This window comes from Salmo salar, chromosome ssa22, assembly GCF_905237065.1.
Source record: "Salmo salar chromosome ssa22, Ssal_v3.1, whole genome shotgun sequence".
NCBI classification, from domain to species: Eukaryota; Metazoa; Chordata; class Actinopteri; order Salmoniformes; family Salmonidae; genus Salmo; species Salmo salar.
Genome location: NC_059463.1, coordinates 22,722,369 through 22,744,437, shown reverse-complemented (window position 1 = coordinate 22,744,437; position 22,069 = coordinate 22,722,369). Strand labels below are relative to the sequence as shown.

Genomic DNA, 22,069 nt, shown 5'->3' with positions numbered 1-22,069 from the left:
CAGCAAAAAGCTTGGACACACCTACTCATTCAAGGGTTTTACTTTAATTGTTCTATGTTCTACATTGTAGAATAATAGTGAAGACATCACAACTATGAAATAACACATATGGACTCATGTAACCAAAAAAGGGTTTAACATTTGTTTTTCAACAGGATGATGACCCCAAACACACCTCCACGCTCTGTAAGGGCTATTTGACCAAGAAGGAGAGTGATGGAGGGCTGTATCAGATGACCTGGCCTCCACAATCACCTGACCTCAACCCAATTGAGATGGTTTGGGATGAGTTGGACCGCAGATTGAAGGTAAAGCAGCTAACAAGTACTCAGCGTATGTGGGAACTCCTTCAAGACTGTTGGAAAAGCATTCCAGGTAAAGCTGGTTGAGAGAATGCCAAGAGTGTGCAAAGCTGTGATCAAGGCAAAGGGTGGCTACTTTGAAGAATCTGAAATATAAAATATATTTGGATTTGTTTAACACTTTTTTGGTTACTACATGTGTTATTTCATAATTTTGATGTCTTCACTATTATTCTACAATGTAGAAAATAGTAAAAATAAAGAAAAACCCTTGAATTAGTAGGTGTGTCCAAACTTTTGACTGGTACTGTATATACACACAGTATATGATGGGACTAATAGACATTATAGACAGTATATGGATAGAATATGTAGTATATCTGAAGAATACGTAGAGTAGAATAGTATACAGCAATAGTTAAATAGGATAGGCCTCGACTAGAAATCTGAATATACAGTACATACAGTACATATGAAGTGGGTAAAACAGTATGTAAATATTACTAAAGTCACCAGTGTTCCATTATTAAAGTGTTCCATGACTTTGTTCATAGGGCAGCAGCCTCTAAGGTGCAGGGTTGAGTAACCGGGTGGTAGCTGGCTAGTGACAGTGACTAAATTTCAGGGCAGGATACTGGGCGGAGGCCGGCTAGTGGTGACGATTTAACAGTCTGATGTCCTTGAGATAGAAGCTGTTTTTCAGTCTCTCGGTCCCAGCTTTGATGCATCCGTACTGACCTCGCCTTCTCAATGGTAGCGGGGTAAACAGGCTGTGGCTTGGGTGGCTGAGGCCCTTGATGATCTTCTTGGCCTTCCTGTGACACCAGGTGTTGTAGATGTCCTGGAGGGCAGGCAGTGTGCCCCCGGGGATGCGTTGGGCAGACCGCACCACCCTCTGGAGAGCCCTGCCGTTGCGGACAGCGCAGTTGCCGTATCAGGCGGTGATACAGCCTGACAGGATGCTCTCAATGGTGGTTCTGTAGAAGCAAGTGAGGGTCTAGGGACCAAGCCAAATTTCTTCAGCCTCTTGAGATTGATAAGACCCCGTTCCATTTCAGATTGTTAGTGATGTGTACGCCGAGGAACTTTTCATCTTCTCCACTGCGGCCCCATCGGGGGTGTGCTCCCTCTGTTGTCTCCTGAAGTCCATGATCAGCTCTTAAGTTTTGTTGACATTGAGAACACACAGGCTGCGATTACACAGGTGGACCAATTCTGATATTTGTTCCACTAATTAGTCTTTTGAACAATCATATCAGATCTTTTTACTTCAGATCTATTTCAGAGCTGATCTGAATCGTCAAAAGACGAATTAGTGAGAAAAAAAAGTATTCACATAGTTGAACATTTCTAAAACCTGACAGGGATATCACTTCAAAGTCAGAGACTTATTTCCATTGTGGAAATTGTGGATGGATCCAGCTATGATACCAAGTCTCTTTTTAAAATAAATGTTAACTCTGTCTCAGTTTATTAAGTACACCCATCTAGTACCAGGTCGGACCCCCCTTTGCCTCCTGAACAGCCTGAGTTTTTCAAGGAATAGAAATGTTGCACAATTAGTATCAAGGGAACCTAACATATGCCAGGAAAACATTCCACACACCATTACACCATCACCACCAGCCTGTACCATTGACACTAGGCAGGATGGGGCCATGGGCTCGTGCTGTTTATGCCAAATCCTGACTCTGCCATCAGCATTACGCACCACGAACCAGGATTGGTCGGACCAGGCAATGTTTTTCCACTCCTCGATTGCGTGCCCACTGGAACCACTTCTTGTTTTTAGCTGATAGGACTGGTCATCATGGATTACAGGTAAAGCCGCACCGAGCTAAAGGCTAGAGCTGCCGCTTTCAAGGAGCGGGACACTAATCTGTACGCTTATTACAAATCCCGCTATGACGCAGACGAACCATCAAACAGGCAAAGTGTCAATACGGGACTAAGATTGAATCCTACTACACCGGCTCTGACGCTCGTTGGATGTGGCAGGGCTTGAACATTTTTACGGACTACAAAGGGAAACTCAGCCACGAGCTGCCCAGTGACGCGAGCCTACCAGACGAGCTAAATGCCTTTTATGCTCGCTTCAAGGCAAGAAACAGTGAAGCATGCATGAGAGCACCAACTGTTCCGGACGCCTGAATGATCACGTTCTCCGTAGCTGATGTGAGCAAGACCTTTAAACAGGTCAACATTCACAAAGCAGCGGGGCCAGATGGATTACCAGGACGTTTACTCAAAGCATGCGCGGACCAACTGGCAAGTGTCTTCACTGACATTTTCAACCGCTCCCTGACTGAGTCTGTAATACCTACATGTTTCAAACAGATGAACCATCCAGACCGGTTGCGTCACGCCTGGTATGGCAACTGCTCGGTATCTGAACGTAAGGCGCTACAGAGGGTAGTGCGTACCTCCCAGTACATCCTGGGGCCAAGCTTCCTGCCATCCAGGAGCTATAGACTAGGCGGTGTCAGAGGAAGGCCCCAAATAATTGTCACTGACTCCAGTCACCCAAGTCATAGACTGTTCTCTCTGATACCGCACGGCAAGCGGTACCGTAGCGCCAAGTCTTGGACCAAAACTGTCCTTAACAGCTTCTACCCCCAAGCCATAGGACTGCTGAACAATTAATCAAATAGCCACCCAGACTATTTACATTGACCCCCACCCCCTTTGTTTTTACACTGCTGTTACTCGCTCCTTATTATATATGCATAGTCACTTTCAAATGACCTCGACTAACCTGTACCCTTGCACATTGACTCGGTACCGGTACCCCCTTTATATAGCCTCGTTATTGTTATGTAACTTTGTTACTTTTTTATTTTATTTTTGAACTTTAGTTTATTTATTAAATATTTTCTTAAGTCTATTTCTTGAACTGCGTTGTTGGTTAAGGGCTTGTAAGTCAGCATTTAACGGTAAGGTCTACACCTGCTGTACTCGGTGCATGAGACAAATAAAATGTTATTTGATTTGCTGCAATAGCCCATCTGTGACATGGACCAATGAGTTGTGCGTTCTGAGATTCCGTTCTGCACAGCACTATTGTACTGAGACGTTATTTGCCTGTTTGCAGCCCGCTGTTAGCTTGCACAAATCTTGCCATTCTTCTTTGACCTCTCTCATCAACAAGCCATTTTCACCCACAAATTTCTCGGTAAACCCTAGACACTGTCGTGCGTGAAAAGCCCAGGAGGCCGGCCGTTTCTGAGATACTGGAACCGGGACGCCTGGCACCGACACTCATACCACACTCAAAATCGCTTAGGTCACTAATTTTGACCATTCTAACGTTCAATCGAACAGTAACTGTATGCCTCGATGCCCGTCTGCCTGCTTTATACAGCAAGCCATGGCCACGTGACTCACTGTCTGTATGTCAAGTACATGCATCTGTCAAATACAAATGACTGTGAAATATTAAAGCCTCATATAGTTAAAATTCTGATAATGCATTTGAAGTGACATGACCTGAGTTTTGTGTGTGCTTAATAGTTATCTTGAGCCCTACAAAGAGTAGGGAATGAACTTGAAACCTGATACCTCCTTCCCCAAAACTCACACACAAAAAGGAGAGAACAATTACACCTGTTTTATATCTTCATTGACTCTTTAATACAATTACTGGAGAAACGTCTTAAATACAATTCAACAATGCTAAACTAGCTGATTGATGCAATGAAGTCCATATCAACAGGCAACATTTGGCATGTTAAAATTCACGCAGCCGTGTATTGAATACAGTACATTCTTGAGCAGAGCAGGCTATCCTTGGAAAACTATCAAATATATAGTCACACCTCTTGACATTTATTTGGAACCATGTGTATGATTATACACATATTTATTATGCACAGAACAGATGAGTTTCCAGCAAGGCTTTCAGCATGCCCCAAAAGGCACAGGAAATAACTTGCAACATTAATAAATGTGACAACTTCAGTATACAATAATTTAATTTTTAAAGAGCACTGGACTAACTTCTAATCTAAAATTATACAGCGCCCTCGGAAAGTATTCAGGCCACTAGATTTTTTCCACATTTTGTTACGTTACAGCCTTATTCTAAAATGAATATAAATAAATAAATAAATAATCCTCAGCAATCTACACACAATACCCCATAATGACAAAGCGAAAACAGGTTGAAACACCTTATTTCCATAAGTATTCAGACCCTTTGCTATGAGAATCGAAATTGAGCTCAGGTGCATCCTGTTTCCAATGATCATCGTTGAGATGTTTCTACAACTGCTTTTTTTGTTGTTGCAGTATTCCACCAGTTGTTCCAGAGGTTTGGCATGCAGAGAAATGGAGGAGAGCATGACGATGAGCTTCAGGGTCACGGGGAGATACTGAGGCACCAGCTGAACATGAAGGTGACTTCGTAGTCACTCAGAAGTGGAAACAGCCACTAGTTTCTGGGTTGTCATAGTCGACTCCTTCACACAGGGAGTCCTTCAAACAGAACAGACATGACTCATATAATATTCCTGGTCTCTTTTCTATCACTGTCTTAACACGTTTCAGAGCAGTCTGATTAATCATTGTCTTAAAAAGAAAAGACAGGTCTTACATTACTACTAGTGTTTTGCTTCAGAAAAACCAATGCACAGAGCTCTCTGCTAGGGAATGTTTATCATGATACACCATCATCATTATACTACAAAGAGGGAACAAAATGATTAGTACTATCAGTAACTGAAAATGATGATACAGCATTCCATCATACTGTATGCCAATATTACTTAAAGGTGATACATGATCCATTGTTTGAGATTTGGTCATTAGCATCCTGAATGCTGATTGGCTAAAAGCTGTGGTATATCAGACAATATACCATGCGTAGAAGCAAAATGACATTTTTTACTGTTATAATTATGTTGCTACCCAGTTTATAATAGCAATAAAGCACCTGTGGGGTTTGTGGTATATGGCCAATATATGGCTAAGGGCTATATCCAGGCACTCTGCGTTGCATCGTACCTAAGAACAGCCCTTTACCGTGGTATATTGGTCATATACCACACCCCCATGGGCCCTATTGCTTAAACAGAAACTTTCTGCAGGAATATATCTAAAATACTCACAGAAAACAGCTTCCTATACGAGGCTGTAATGACAGGCAGACAGACAGACAGACAGACAGACAGACAGGGACAAAAGGAAGAGACACAAATGGGGGGACTAGCTATAGTACTGAACTCACAACAAACCAAATTGAACCAACACACTTGCACCACAACAATAAACTTTGAATATGCATCTCAAAACATCAACATGTCTATATTTACTGTCCTTGTGTGGTATTGAGCTCTGAAGCTAATTGCTGTACAGAGCATGCTTCTCCTATGGATATAACTGACTAATGTATAACACCTGCTTACTGGAAGACGTTTTAACTGTATCTTCTGGAATGGTATTCAGAAGACGTAAATGACTAAAAGAGGTAAGTGGTGCAGTTTGTTTGGGATAGGAATAGTGCTATGCATATTCAAGCTGGAGACATACAGCCTATGAAGAAAAGGGGAGACCATGCAAGACAAACAGCTGATGTTGGGGGAGAGACAGACATAATATAAAGAGGAGAAGCCACCAACAAAACCACAACATGTCTGGATTATCAAGGGGATTTAAGGGTGAGGGGATGCTAAGGATAAAGAGGGATTGGCTTGGGGTGGCAGGTGGGAAGAGGGAGGTGACCGAGTTGAATTAAGAGTGATTCATTAAGTGGGCGCCAATTTTTGACACTAACTTGGCTTTGCTGCAGCATCCCCTCTGGCATCTCGGGGAGCCAGGGCCGGTTGCCAGCACTGTAGAGCCTGGGCCGCTTGAACTGGTCGTGACTGGACAGGGGGGTATAACTATTCCGCCGGAGCAGCATGGGAGCTGCGTCCCTCGGGACATTATCCTGGTTGGAGATGGGGAAACACCAGGTGCATTAAAGAAAGAGACCCGGGAACACCCAGCGTTACTGGGACAATTCCCCAAAACACAGCAATCAAACAATAGTTTCTTTGACCAACCACCACCACAAAAAAAGAAAATTCTATTGGACAAGAAAAAGGTGATTCTGCAAAAAAAAGACAATCTAAAAGCAACTTCAGAGGGCAAAGGTTATGGTGCAAAGGCTGTTGTCCTTTGCACCACACTGTGTTGTACACCCATCAATACAAGTCAGTTATTAAAGGGGACCAGAGCATTGGTGGTGGTGTTTGCAAGCAGGGAAATGTGATCAGTTATAGCTGCCTCCAAGTTCAATATAAAGTCACACTAACTACATGTAACCAGACATACTGTAGCTTGAGCTAGTTTGGTTAAAGAGGAAAAATAACCAAGAATACGTTCAGTGAAGCATGTGATATGTGAGCAGAACGGAGCCTTGTCACTGAGGATAACGTGCAATGTTACTCACAAGTGGTCGGTCGCGATGTGTGTTCACTGCCTTCACATTAAGATAAAACATTTCCACTTTACAGCCTGGGGAAAGTTGCAGAGAAATTGATGTGACCCGTTCCTAATTGCAATACAAACGACAAGTGGTGATAGAGGAACAGGAACTCAGATGTGAACATGCATAAAAGAATTATCCGAACAATTTGTTCAGCATTTAGTCTAATGAACACAAAGACTTACCATATGCAACAGGAGTGAGTTTGAGCACTGTGTGCAGTGGACATTTCAGGTAGGGCAGGTCATCTATGAAAGACAAAATAAAGTGTCCTTACCTCTGGTGTTTGTGAAACTGTCAGTAAAAGTGTACTGTGAGGTGTGTGCTCACCCACCTGCACTCTTATCCAAGAAGTAGGCCAGCAGGCAGCGCATGACAGCCTGGTGACAGATAACCAGCACGTTGCCCTGCCTCTCTAGCTCCATGATGACAGGCTCTAACCGCTGCACCAGGTCCTGGTAGGACTACAGGGAGGGAGAGGGGACACACTGAGCCTTAGTGATCCCTCACCCTGCCAAGAACAGGGCCCCAGAAAAGTGGTAAGAGGGTAGGACTTTACCTCTCCCCCTGGGTAGCGGTAGTGGTACTTGTCCTGGTCCCTCAGGGCAAACTCTTCTGGGAAGGATTTCTGGATCATATCATAGGTCATCTCCTCACACACACCCTAACAGACAGGAAAGAGAAAACTCTGGAAAATGTCCCTTGTCAGTTGAGTTGACAGGTAATGATAAATCATGAATTATTCTACAAACAAGGAATATAAAGTCCTTTATCACAGAACAAGTTCATTTTCATCACAAAAGATGTCTCCCTAAATGAAACCCCCCTGGTATTAATTATGTTAGACCAGTGATAAGTGAGAGATCAGAGGTGAAGTCAGTACTGACAGCATCGATCTCGTTGAGGATCTTCCACTGTTCATAGGGCACAATCAGCTCCTCAGCAGTCTGGATGGTGCGTCTCAGTTGGCTAGTCCACACCTTCAAGTCAGACAGTTTGTGCTCCTCAATGAAGCTGTGCAAGGCATGAGCAAACTGGACCAGAGAGGGAAAAGGAGAAAGATACAGTAAAACTAGTGAAGAGAGATTAGTTTCAATAACAGGCCCATCCATCAGGGTACTTTTTACTGTATATGGTTGTAAACATGCTATTAACTATTTAAAAGTACATAATAATTACATGATCAGATTACCAGTGTTTACTCAAATTCAAAGTACAGGAGCTTTAATTAGTATTTTCCATTAGCTGTAACTAAATCGAAATAGAAACTGTTTGGGTCCACTGACTCAAATACAGGGGTCAGTGTCATGCTGACTGTGTTCTCTAGAGTGGGCCTAACCGTTATGGCGGACAGGACACATACCTGTTTTCCTCCTGGGGAGAGCTCCGAGTCCCCTCCGATACGGCCCTGCATGTTGTGATTGCTCTCTCCATGCCGGCACAGGTAGAGGGAGTGAGAGTGCACTTGGATGTTCATGAGGTAGTACACTATCTTACTCTGGATGTAGTCCTGCACTCGGTTCACCAGGAAGCGCCGGCCCACATTCTCCACCTTGATGAAGGATAGGTCCCTACGGGATACACAGTAACACAATTGTCTGTACTCTGTCTCCACCTGGTGGCCGACATCTGAACTGTTGCAGCAAATTTACAGGAATTCTGGAGAATTACTGTTAACGCCTACTAGGTATAACAACAAATGATCCGTATGAACAGTTCTTGCCTCTAATTGAGGCAAGCGGTCGCTTAGGGGCCCGGTCGCTAGGGGGCCCGGACTAAAAAAATAACACAACTCAGTTGGGGTTTCAACAGAGAGAACGAATAGTAGAAAAACACCTGGTGCAATTTCTAAAATTGGTTATGCATCAGCAGTTTCTCTCTTATGTCACTCAGCCATGTCAGCTATCAATTTTTGAATTTGTAGTTAGTCTAGACAGCCATCTAAACTGGCAGTAATCATGGCCGAATGCACGTGCCCAGGTGCCCTGACCTCCAGGGGCCACTCATTGATTTTGTTAGTCACTCCCACTCAGATATCATATTAACATGGCATAAGTCATGGCAAAATGTGTAGAATTGCAGGGTATTAGCTTTAAAACTGCACTGTTTTTCTCTCTGCCCCATGAAAAAAAAGAAGAGTATAATTAGATATGTGTCATACAATTGCAAACATTTCTCTCCACCCAAGGCAAAAAGGGTAGAATTGTAGGTAATGAACTTTAAATTGTACATTTATCTCTCCAATATCAAGAGGGGGAGCCACTATATGTTGTTGCCACGAGGTGGGGGGCCCCCAACCAAAAAAGGCTGCGGAGCCCCCCTGGCAAACTCCTATTCAAATGCAAAACACTGAGATAGACAATATGACAATATTCTTACTTGTCATAGTCATCGGGATCCAAAGGTTGGTATGTAACCTTATAGCACTCTATGCGTTTGAGAAAGTCATCCATCACTCTCTCTCTGTGCCTCTCTGGGTAGTCTGGACTGGATACCTTCACCTCCTGTATAGAGATATAACACATTAGATTGTGGGCAAAGAAACAATGAGAGTTGTCAGTCACATAGCAGGGATATAGTCAGTGTATAAATAAGTTATAGTTTTGACCGTGGCCTGGGGTCATAGTAAAGCATTACAATCCAACATGGCGACATCGGAACATACCAGAATATTAGCAGCAATGACTTCTGGGTCGTCACACACTGACTCCACAAAGAACACCTGTTGGAAAGAAAATAGCTCAGACTACAACAATATACTGCCTCACCACAGGGCTGAATGCAGTCCCATGACAACACACTATCAGATTCATCTCAATATTAAATGGCTGTCCATAATACAGAGTAATGTTATATGGAGATACAATTCAAACAAAATTATATTTGGCAATTTAGCACATTGCATGTTACCTTGAATGCATTCTCTTTTCCAAAATCAAGAATGAGGTCTCTCCTCTCCCTTGTTGTGTTTGTTGCATCAAATACCTATATCAAAGGAAAGCAAACATCACAAAACTGGTGGATAAATGTGAAATATATCGAGCAGACAAAAAAAGAACCAAAATGAGAGAGTAAAGGCCGTACAGCGATTTGTCCACCTTCTTCAGTTAGATATCCCTTCACATCCTCCAGGGCTACCAGGGCACACCGTCTGTGGGAGAGGAGAGGGAAATACAGTTACAGTTGTCTGCAGCAAAGGGGGCAGGTATGCAATCCAAACTACTATACATTTTTTTATTGAGATACTTTATCTTAACGGCCCCTGTATCATTTATTTGCTCATTTGGTGTTTGATTGTAAGGGAGCGGGCCAGAAGACCAGAGTGATCTACTGTATGCCTACATTTCTTCTGTACCGACACCTGAATAGTAACACTGACAGAACAGTGACGGAACATACCGATTCAACATTTTGCAAGGCTCATACGAGCAGAAGAGTGACAGCAGCAGCAGTATGTTTAGATCAGCATTCTATGATGTCAAGAACAGTAAAGCCGTTTACAGGTCCATAAAGGGCAATTCTCTACACAGACTACGACATTCACTTTCTGAGCCTATTTAGATGCATGTCTCATTCAGTGATTATACTGGATACATTTTAGTGCTTAGAAAACGTTCAGCTAGTTGGAAAATAGTAATCCATCACAAATTGCTATGAAAAATGAAGCAAATTTCAGTTTGAATCCCGCAGCTGGTGTGTGTTTACAACTCTGTTTACACACACACACACACACACACACACACACACACACACACACACACACACACACACACACACACACACACACACACACACACACACACACAGCATTCGGAAAGTATTCAGACCCCTTGACTTTTCCCACATTTTGTTACAGCCTTGTTTTAAAATGGATTAAATTATTTTTTTCTCCCCTCATCGATCTACAGACAATACCCCATAATGACAATGCAAAAACAGGTTTTTAGAAATGTTTGCAAATGTTTGTTTTTTATTTTTATACATCACAATTGCTCAGTAGTTTGTTGAAGGACCTTTGGCAGCGATTACGGCCTCGAATCTTCTTGGGTATGACGCTACAAGCTTGGCACACCTGTATTTGGGGAGTTTCTCCCATTCTTCTCTGCAGATCCTCTCAAGCTCTGTCAGGTTGGTTGGGGAGCATTGCTGCACAGCTATTTTCATGTCTCTCCAGAGATGTTTAGATCGGGTACAAGTCCGGGCTCTGCTGGTCCACTCAAGGACAATGAGACTTGTCCCGAAGTTACGCCTGCGTTGTTTTGCTGTGTGTTTAGCGTCGTTGTCCTGTTAGAAGGTGAACCTTCGTCCCAGTCTGAGGTCCTGAGCGCTCTGGAGAAGGTTTTCAAGGATATCTCTGTGCTTTGCGCCGTTCATCTTTCCCTCAATCATGACTAGTCTCACAGTCCCTGCCACTGAAAAACATCCCCACAGCATGATGCTGCCACCACCATGCTTCACTATAGGGATGGTGCCTGGTTTCCTCCACGTTGGCATTCAGGCCAAAGAGTTCAATCTTGGTTTTATCAGACCAGAGAATATTGTTTCTCATGGTCAGAGTCCTTTAGGTGCCTTTTGGCAAATTCCAAGCGGGCTGTCATGTGCCTTTTACTGAGGAGTGGCTTCCGTCGAGCCACTCTACCATAAAGGCCTGATTAGTGGAGTGCTGCAGAGATGGTTGTGTCCTTCTGGAAGGTTCTTCCATCTCCACAGAGGAACTCTGGAGCTATGTCAGAGTGACCATCGGTTTCTTGGTCACCTCCCTGACCAAAGCCCTCCTCCCCCGATTGCTCAGTTTGGCGGGGCGGCCAGCCCTAGGAAGAGTCTTGGGTGGTTCCAAACTTCTTCCGTTTAAGAATGATGGAGGCCACTGTGTTCTTGGGGACCTTCAATGATGCAGAAAGTTTTTGGTACCCTTCCCTGGATCTGTGCCTATGCACAATCCTGTCTCTGAGCTCTACGGACAATTCCTACTACCTCATGGCTTGGTTTTTGCTTTGACATGCACTGTCAACTGTGGGACCTTATATTAGACAGGTGTGTGCCTTTCCAAATCATGTCCAATCAATTGAATTTACCACAGGTGGACTCCAATCAAGTTGTAGAAACATCTCAAGGATGATCAATGGAAAAAGGATGCACCTGAGCTCAATTTCAAGTCTCATAGCAAAGGCTCTGAATACTTATGCAAATAAGGTATTTCTGTTTTTATTTGTAAAAAATTAGCAAAAAAAATCTAAAAACCTGTTTTTGCTTTGTTTTTAATGGGGTATTGGATGTAGATTGATGAGGAAAAAATGTATTCAATCAATTTTAGAATAAGGCTGTAACATAACAAAATATGGAAAAAAGGAAGGGGTCTGAATACTTTCTGAGTGCACTGTATTCTGTTAATAGAATATGAGTATTTTGTACACTGAATAACTGCTTGCACAGCAGACAGTGTGTTGATTCAGAAACTCATTAGCCATTGACGCAGCAGCCAACGCTGCAAAGTAAACCTGCGAAATCAAGCATGAGAGAACCTGGTGTACTGCTGGAGTAATGAGTGACTCAGATCTGACCATGCTGATGGAGAGACAAGACTTGATTAATGATTTTCTTCCTAACATTTGACCATTTATACCAAACTTTGGCGCTCATATGTGAACTAAAGTGTGCAACGCAGTTGTGACGGCTTTTTCAGTATGACGCATGCATATCACTGCATGAATAAAACAAATGTAACTTACTTCCTTATTTCCATGGCTTCCTTGTTGTCGTGCCTGAAGAAGTCGTAGGACTTGTAAGCTTTGACGGCCTCTCGGCGGTAGACACCCAAGTTAAACACTACAAAACGAACAAAATGGCATCAACAATAGAGTTATGACTAGCTTTTATCAGTGTCTACATGGTCTACTGTCTCCTATCATAGAAATGGGACTGGTTTAAAGTAGGATCCTATTCAACATGGGGCGTCGCAGTTCTCAGGAGCTTTAAAACTTGACAGTTACCTAATTAATGAAAGTACCTTACTTTGTAGGCCACAATACACTTGTGATTTAAAGTTGAGTCATGTGCTTATTTAATGATATCTCAAAAACCAGAGGGTTAATAGTCAATAGTCTGTCATAATGGAAGACTTAAACAGACATGTCTAATGTCTTCAAAAGTAAAGTTGTAGAGAGGCTGTCTTTCCCCACTCACCTTTGGTTGGCACCCCTATCCAGTTGAGATATCGTGTCAGTTTCTTAGACATGTAGGTCTTTCCCCTGGCAGGTAGGCCGATCATTACGATCACTGTGGGAGAGTTTGTCATGTAGGATGCCCATGCTGAACAAAAAGACAGACAGACAGACATAATACAGTGCATTCACATTGGACTAAATCAGATACTACTGTATACTGTCTATACAGTATACCTACAAATGATACACATCCCTGACAATGAAATGAGATACAGTAGATAAGGCAAAACAATTGAACTATCAAAGTGGTTGGTTGGTGTGATCAAACATCACTGGATTCATTTCTTGTCCTTGATTTCCCATGTACTGTATACTCAGATGAAAAGGGATAGATCAAAGTGCACTGGCAAGCCATAGTGTGCTATTCTTATATCAATTACGGACACAACAGGACTGCAGATAGGCTGAATACTGTTCAGAATATGGGCTAATTATAATCATATTTCAATATAATATGCATTATACAAATATGATGTGGAAAGAGAATGAATCATTTGTCCAAAATATGTCCAAAGGAATCATTTTCAGAGAAGACTAATCTCTCACAATATTATTGATGCACTTGTATTTCTTTTAAACTCGTTTGCTTGAGAATGTGTGCATCAGCTACATGTGTTGCATGTCAGACATAGGGACAGCTTTCAGAGATAAAGCCAAAACAAAACAACACCTGCAGACTCATTCTGTGCCAGTCAAAACAACCCGAGGCAATCACGCAGACCGCAGTGTTGCCGTCCTGCTCATGACCCTGCCTGTGCACAGCTCTCCTGCATTGAAGATTTTTCTCTGGGAGACTTTTATCAGTACTTACAGCATTTCTTCTCATTCATTCTGAGCTCGGTTTTCTTGGCTTCAGCAGAGTTGGCCAAGCCAGTCTTTCTCTGAATGGTTGCTGACATGGTGAAGTTGTGTCCTTGTTGAGCCAGGTTTCCAAAGGCTCTAGAAGAGCATCACCCCAGACAATCTGAAACAGAAGGTTGATTTATTGTAGCAGTAGGTCTGGGCCTAGTAACTGAGTATATTAGTATTTCATTTCTTAGTAACTCATAACATTTTCATGTCTATTCCCTGAATAAGAATTACTAATTTATTCACTATCTGAACAATATTCAATTAAATTAAAGTATTTTTATAAAATGTAAAAGCACTTCAAAAATGGCAATACATTAAGTAATATGAGTTTGATATTAACTTTCAAATACATGACAAAGTAATGGTATATGACTTGACATATTGCTGTAATATAGGCTACTTTTATATTCTGTCCACAGCGTTCAAGGACATGTAACACAGCAAAGTGAGGGAGACTGATATCTGATCTTCACAGCCACAGTATGTAGCCTACTGCGCGACCACATCTGAGGCTATCATCAAGAATAGCGCACGCACTAAAAACGGACATCACTAAATGATGCTAAAGGAAGCCATTTACCGCAGTACGCTATGCAATATAATTAAGCGACGACACTACTGTAGTGCAATGGTAGTCTCGGGCCGGGGTCTTAAAATGTCTGTCTGGAACACTGATAATAGGCGTATTGGTTGTTTCGCACACATACACTCACCAAAGCTATTGCAATTTACCTGCAATATGCGAGACGATGAGGCAATTAGAACTGAAAAGGATAATCTGACGACGGATACGCGATCTTTGGCTCTACGAGGTTTCTGTACGTCTGGTCGGGGTCGACGCTGTCCTTCGTATGTTGGTGGCGCGGACCCGGTTGATGCCCTTCCAATAATTACCACAGCCACACAGTTGAAATATATTGTAATTCATGAAAACAAAAATGTGCTTTTTGGTCTTAATTTAAAGATAGGGTTAGGCATAAGACTAGAAGGGTCGTTAATATTAGGTTTAAAATCACATTTTAAGATACATTGTAGAAATAGGCGGGGCTTATGACTTTGTGGCTGTGGTAACTATTGACTACGCCTTCCAAACCAGAAAAGCATGAGGCGTGCCTGAGTCACAATTTCCTTACCGTAATCTTCATCATATACAGACCTCTAAAGCGCATAGGCAGTAAAAATCAGATTATATGCATTGACCAGACAGCAGTAATAATACAATCATCGGCCTATTGAAGGTATTTATCAAACTATACTATTTGTGCATTTGCTTAGCAGAACATGGGATGCTCGAGGGTGGAGTTCCTGCAGGAACAGTGGAGGCTCCTCAGAGGAGGAAGGGGAGGACCATCCTCCTCAATGAATTTCATAAAAATGGTAAAACATGGAAAAAGTTAGATAAAACTATACTAAACATATTGTCACCAAATAAATGATTAAAACACACTGTTTTGCAATGAAGGTCTACAGTAGCCTCAACAGCACTCTGTTGGGTAACACCATGGTGTAGCCGGAGGACAGCTAGCTTCCGTCCTCTTCTTGGTACATTGACTTCAATACAAGTAGGCTCTTGGTTCTCACCCCCTTCCATAGACTTACACAGTAATTATGACAGGTTCCGGTGGACATCCTCCAACATATCTGAGCTCTTGCAGCATGAACTGACATGTTGTCCACCCAATCAAAGGAACAGAGAATGAATCTAGTACTGAACGCATAAGCTACAGCTAGCTAGCCCTCCAGTGCATAAAATGTGGTGAGTAGTTGACTCAAAGAGAGAGAAAAGACAATAGTTGAACAGTTTAACAAATGAATTTCTTCAAAAATGAAGGAGAAGCAAGAGAGAGAGAGTGCATTTTTTTCACTTTCAGTTTCACTTACTTAGCTAGCAAAGGTAGCTGGCTAGTTTAGTTACTCAAAACACCCTGCTCAAACAGCGGGATGCTATGTTAGCTAGCTGGCTATGACTATCCAACACAACACTGGAACTCTTCAAAGTCAGTGTAAGCGTTTTGATTTATTAATGTATTGCCACCAGGGGCCGCCAGTGTAACTGCTTACTGACTATACACTGTAACTTTACTGCATGATTGTAGCAGGTTTACTAATGTATTAGTTCTATTAGCTACGTTGACTAGGACGTTACTTTAGCTAATATAGGGACAATGATGTAGGCTGTGTGTAGCGGTTATGACATGGTTTAGCTTGGAAAGGTTTATCCGCCTGGTCACATACAGCTGATGTGTTGTTCATTGAAGTCCACAAACGATGGGAAAAGGTGAGAGGAGAGTGCATAGAGGCGAGAAGGAATACAATGTGGCTGCTATGAAAGTGAACTGTGTTTATGCGTGATCAGGTGTGTATTCATTCCGCCAATTCTGTTGAAAAAACGTTTCTTAAACGGAAGCAAACAAAACAGGGATAAAAAATACCTGAATTTGTCCAATAGAAATTCTCGTTTGCAACTGTTGGACTAATGATTACACCCTAGATAAACTAAATGTAGGCAAGTGTGTGCAAGGCAGTATTGAATGTGTCACCGTCTGTCATCTAAATTTTTTCTCTCGACCTGTGTGCACCTACGTTGTAAACTTTCATTCATAGGCTAGGTTGTAGCAACCTCATGATGGGTATATTGAAAATTCTAGTATCTTGTAGTAGCCTAAACCTATCGATGTTATATTGAACTGGGTGAATGGAATATGAATGACAGTCATCCAACATGCTGTAATAGAAATAAGGCCATGCTCATGGGGGAAAAATTTGGTCTCCCTCATCATAAACGGCACTGACCGCCACTGTGCAGGAATGTCCACATGCAGGAACACCCCGAATTGTGGGCTGCAGTTGCACACTGCTGATGATGGCATGTCCAAAGGTTACAATCTATGGGTACCATTCCTAGACATTAAAACCAGTTACAGTGCCTTCAGAAAGTATTCACACCCCTTGACTTTTTACACATTGTTGTTAATAAAGTGGGATTAAAATGGATTTAATTGACTTTTTTTTGTCACTGATCTACACAAAATACTCTGTAAAGTGGAAGAAAAATTCTAACATTTGCAAAACATTAATGAAAATAAAACACTAATATACACTACATGACCAAAAGTATCAAAGTACAGTCTCATGGGATAACCAGCTCTCTTTAGAACAAGAATGATACATTCATTCTCTGACTAGAAATATCTGATGGAAATGTGAGAGGGATGGTTTTCAATTATAGGACAAATATTAAAGATGAGACTGCTAAGATAAAAGTATCTGATTGGTTGATATTATACATGTGGACATTTAGATGAAGCCATATCAAGTTAGATGAAGTTGCATGAGGAAAGATACACTACATGATCAAAAGTATGTGGACACCTGCTCGTCGAACATCTCATTCCAAAATCATGAGCATTAATATGGAGTTGTTCCCCCCTTGCTGCTATAACAGCCTCCACTCTTCTGGGATGGCTTTCCACTAGATGTTGGAACATTGCTGCAGGGACTTGCTTCTAGTTGCCTAGTTAAATATAATAAAATAAAAATACTCAGCCATAAGAGCATTAGTGAGGTCGCGCACAGATGTTTGGCGATTAGGCCTGGCTCGCAGTCGGAGTTCCAATTCATCCCAAAGGGGTCCGAAGGGGTTGAGGTCAGGGCTCTGTGCAGGCCAGTCAATTTCTTCCACAATGATCTTGACAAACCATTTGTGTGTGGACCTCGCTTTGTGCATGGAGGCATTGTCATGCTGAAACAAGAAAGGGCCTTCCCCAAACTGTTGACACAAAGTTGGAAGCACAGAATTGTCCAGAATGTCATTGTATGCTGTAGCGTTAAGATTTCCCTTCACTGGAACTAAGGGGCCTAGCCCGAATCATGAAAAACAACCACAGACCTTTATTCCTCCACCACACAACTTTACAGTTGATATTATCCAGAGAGGGTGAAGCGGGATTCATCACTCCAGAGAAAGCGTTTCCACTGCTCCAGAGTTCAATGGCGGCGAGCTTTACACCACTCCAGCCAACGCATGGTGATTGCGCATGGTGATCTTAAGCTTGTGTGCGGCTGCTTGGCCATGGAAACCCATTTTATGAAGCTCCCGACCAACAGTTCTTGTGTTGACGTTGCTTCCAGAGGCAGTTTGGAACTCGGTAATGAATGTTGCAACCGAGGACAGACTATTTTTATGCGCCTCGTGCTTCAGCACTTGGGGGTTCCGTTCTGTGAGCTTGTGTGGTCTACCACTTCACGCCTGAGCCGTTATTGCTCCTAGACCTTTCCACTTCACAAAAACAGCTCTTCGAGTTGACTGGGGCAGCTCTAGCAGGGCAGAAATTTGACAAACTGACTTGTTAGAAAGGTGGCATCCCATGATGGTGCCATGTTGAAAGTCACGGAGCTCTTTAGTACGGCCATTTTATTGCCAATGTGTGGCTATGGAGATTGCATGGCTCGTGCTCGATTTTATACACCTGTCAGCAACGGGTGTGGCTGAAATAGCCGAATCCACTAAATTGAAGGCGTGTCCACATACTTTTATATATCTAGTGTATCTTGATTACATCATAAGCATTCAACTGCTTGAGTCAATACATGTTAGAATCACCTTTGGCAGCAATTACAGTTGTGTCTTTCTGGGTAAGGCTCTAAGAGCTTTGCACACATGGATCGTAGAATATTTGCACATTATTATTTTAAAATTTCTTCCAGCTCTGTCAAGTTGGTTGTTGATCATTGCAAGACAACCATTTTCAAATCTTGCCATAGATTTTCAAGCCGATTTAAGTCAAAACTGTAACTAGGCCACTCAGGAACACTCAATGTGGTATTGGTAAGCAACTCCAGTGTTTATTTGGCCTTGTGCTTTAGGTTATTGTCCTGCTGAAAGGTGAATTTGTCTCCCAGTGTCTGGTGGAAAGCAGACTGAACCAGGCTCTATTCCATTTCGTTTATCCTAAAAAAAACTCCCTCGTCCTTGCCGATGACAAGCATACCCATAACATGATGTAGGAACCACAATGCTTGAAAATATGAAGTCGTACTCAGAAATGTGTTGTGTTGGATTTTCCCCAAATATAACGCTTTGTATTCAGGACATACAGTTGAAGTCGGAAGTTTACATAGACTTAAGTTGGAGTCATACACTTAGGTTGGACCACGCAGCCATCATACCGCTCAGGAAAGAGACGCGTTCTGTTTCCTAGAGATGAACGTACTTTGGTGCGAAATGTGCAAATCAATCCCAAAACAACAGCAAAGAACCTTGTGAAGATGCTGGAGGAAACAGGTACAAAAGTATCTATATCCACAGTAAAACGAGTCCTATATCGACATAACATTTACATTTACATTTAAGTCATTTAGCAGACGCTCTTATCCAGAGCGACTTACAAATTGGTGCATTCACCTTATGGTATCCAGTGGAACAACCACTTTACAATAGTGCATCTAAATCTTTTAAGGGGGGGGGGGGGGGGTTAGAAGGATTACTTTATCCTATCCCAGGTATTCCTTAAAGAGGTGGGGTTTCAGGTGTCTCCGGAAGGTGGTGATTGACTCCGCTGTCCTGGCGTCGTGAGGGAGCTTGTTCCACCATTGGGGTGCCAGAGCAGCGAACAGTTTTGACTGGGCTGAGCGGGAACTGTGCTTCCTCAGAGGTAGGGAGGCGAGCAGGCCAGAGGAGGATGAGCGCAGTGCCCTTGTTTGGGTGTAGGGACATAACCTGAAAGGCCGCTCAGCAAGGAAGAAGCCATTGCTCCAAAACTGCCATAAAAATGCCAGACTACGGTTTGCAACTGCACATGGGGACAAAGATCATACTTTTTGGAGAAATGTCCTCTGGTCTAATGAAACAAAAATAGAACTGTTTGGCCATAATGACCAACGTTATGTTTGGAGGAAAAAAGAGGAGGCTTGCAAGCCGAAGAACACCATCCTAACCGTGAAGCACGGGGGTGGGGGTGCTTTGCTGCAGGAGGGACTGGTGCACTTCACAAAATAGATGGCATCATGAGGGAGGAAAATTATGTGGATATATTGAAGCAACATCTCAAGACATCAGTCAGGAAGTTAAAGCTTGGTTGCAAATGGGTCTTCCAAATGGACAATAAACACAAGCATATTTCCAAAGTTGCGGCAAAATGGCTTAAGGACAACAAAGTCAAGGTATTGGAATGGCCACCACAAAGCCCTGACCTCAATCATACAGAAAATATGTGGGCAGAACTGAAAAAGCGTGTGCGAGCAAGGAGGCCTACAAACCTGACTCAATTACAGAGCTGTCAGTAGGAATGGGCCAAAATTCACCCAACTTATTGTGGGAAGCTTGTGGAAGGCTACCCGAAACATTTGACCCAAGTTAAACAATTTAAATGCAACGCTACCAAATACTAATTGAGTGTATGTAAACTTCTGACCCACTGGGAATGTGATGAAAGAAATAAAAGCTGAAATAAATCAATCACTCTCTACTATTATTCTGACATTTCACATTCTTAAAATGAAGTGGTGATCCGAACTGACCTAAGACAGGGAATTTTTACTAGGATTAAATGCCAGGAATTGTGAAAAACTGAGTTTAAATGTATTTGTCTAAGGTATATGTAAACTTCAACTGTAAGTTCAAGTTCTGCAGTTTTACTTTAGAGCCTTATTGCAAACAGGATGCACATTTTGGAATTCTGTATAGGCTTCCTTCTTTTCACTCTGCAATTTAGGTTAGTATTGTGGAGTAACTACAATGTTGTTGATCCATCCTCAGTTCTGTCCTATCGTAGACATTCAACGCTTACGGTTTTAAGTTACCATTGGGCTTATGGTGAAATCCCTGAGCGGTTTCCCTCCTCTCCGGCAACTGAGTTAGGAAGGACACCTGTATCTTTGTAGTGACTGGGTGTATTAATACACCATCCAAAGTGTAATTAATAACTTCACCATGCTCAAAGGGTTATTCAATGTCTGCTTTTCATTTTGTTTTTACCCATCTATCAGTAGGTGCCCTTGTATTTATGCCTGCCATAACAAAGGGGTTGAATACTTATGGACTCACGACATTCCAGTTTTTACATTTTTAGTTAATTTGTAAAAATGTCTAGAAACATAATTACACTTTGACAGTGTGGGGTATTGTGTGTAGGCCAGTGTGACAATATCTCAATTTAAACAATTTTAAATTCAGGCTGTTACACAACAACATGTGGAAAAAGTCAAAGAGTGTGAATACTTTCTGAATGCACTGTATGTCAGTAATGAAATACTGAAAAACCATAAATAAATAAAGCCTCCATAAAATCTATATTAAATTCCCTTAAATATCACAAAATACATTTAGAGTAGAGTTTAATATATCCTATTGAAAAGAAAATATGTAATTAAGTTAGTTCAGTAATCCATTTTGAAGATCTATAGATTTTTCATTGAAAAAGTCTTCTACATTATATAACAGCTGTGTTTGAGAGAGTACATGTATACTAAACAAAAATATAAACGCAACATGTTGGTCCCATGATCTGAAAAAAATAAAAAAAAACATACAAAAAGCTTATTTCTCTCAAATTTTGAGCACAAATTTGTTTACATCCCTGTTAGTAAGCATTTTTCCTTTATCTAGACAATCCATCCACCTGACACATGTGGCATATCAAGAAGCTGATTAAACAGCATGATCATTACACATGTGCACCTTGTGCTGGGGACAATATAAAGGCCAGGAAATGTCATGCTGACTGCAGGAAAGTCCACCAGAGCTGGTGCCAGAGAATTTAATGTTCATTCCTCTACCATAAGAAGCCTCCAACGCCGTTTTAGAGAATTTGGCAGTACGTCCAACCGGCCTCCCAACTGTAAACCATGTGTAACCACGCCAGCCCAGGACTTCCACATCCAGTTTCTTCACCTGCGGGATCGTCTGACACTAGCCACCCGGACAGCTGATGAAATTGTGGGTTTGCACAACCAAAGAATTTCTGCACAAACTGTCAGAAACCGTCTCACGGAAGCGCTGATTCAGAAGGATTAGGTTAAACGTGGAAGACATTTTAGTTGAATGCAATCAGTTGTACAACTCGTCGTCCTCACCAAGGTCTTGGCCTGATTGCAGTTTGGCGTTGTAACCGACTTCAGTGGGCAAATGCTCACTTTCGATGGCCACTGGCACACTGGGAAAGTGTGCTCTTCACAGATGAATCCCGGTTTAAACTGTACCGGGCAGATGGCAGACAGCGTGTATG

General features: G+C 42.2%; 1 protein-coding gene across 7 annotated transcripts; it reads right to left on the bottom strand.

Annotated features, from left to right (window-relative positions):
• Positions 1 to 3,904: 3,904 nt before the first annotated feature.
• LOC106582998 (6-phosphofructo-2-kinase/fructose-2,6-bisphosphatase 2) lies at positions 3,905 to 14,877 on the bottom strand. Of its 7 annotated transcripts, XM_045705386.1 has the most exons (17): positions 14,577 to 14,877; positions 13,804 to 13,956; positions 12,952 to 13,077; positions 12,498 to 12,594; positions 9,853 to 9,919; positions 9,679 to 9,753; positions 9,434 to 9,490; positions 9,148 to 9,272; positions 8,132 to 8,339; positions 7,656 to 7,802; positions 7,328 to 7,432; positions 7,103 to 7,232; positions 6,954 to 7,016; positions 6,733 to 6,797; positions 6,073 to 6,228; positions 5,408 to 5,430; positions 3,905 to 4,775 (listed from the first exon to the last, which is right to left on the bottom strand). In XM_045705386.1, exons 2-17 carry the CDS (start codon positions 13,889 to 13,891, stop codon positions 4,709 to 4,711), a joined length of 1,599 nt encoding a protein of 532 aa, XP_045561342.1. In that variant the 5' UTR covers positions 13,892 to 13,956; positions 14,577 to 14,877; the 3' UTR covers positions 3,905 to 4,708. The 7 variants fall into 7 exon arrangements, 6 of the variants coding, with proteins under 6 accessions (XP_045561342.1, XP_045561345.1, XP_014022168.2 ...); XM_045705389.1 differs by lacking the exon at positions 5,408 to 5,430; XM_014166693.2 differs by lacking the exons at positions 3,905 to 4,775; positions 5,408 to 5,430 and having other exon boundaries at positions 5,438 to 6,228; positions 14,558 to 14,877.
• Positions 14,878 to 22,069: the final 7,192 nt, after the last annotated feature.

What these genes read in the sequence shown, in the direction of transcription:
- LOC106582998 (XM_014166693.2), bottom strand. Translation starts at nt 13,891, where the DNA reads ATGTCAGCAACCATTCAGAGAAAGACTGGCTTGGCCAACTCTGCTGAA. An exon ending in GAAGCCATGGAAATAAGGAA is followed by an intron (nt 9,920 to 12,497) that starts GTAAGTTACATT and finishes CCTCTCCCACAG; the next exon opens with ACGGTGTGCCCTGGTAGCCC. An exon ending in CTTCTTGGATAAGAGTGCAG is followed by an intron (nt 7,017 to 7,102) that starts GTGGGTGAGCAC and finishes TGTCTTTCATAG; the next exon opens with ATGACCTGCCCTACCTGAAA.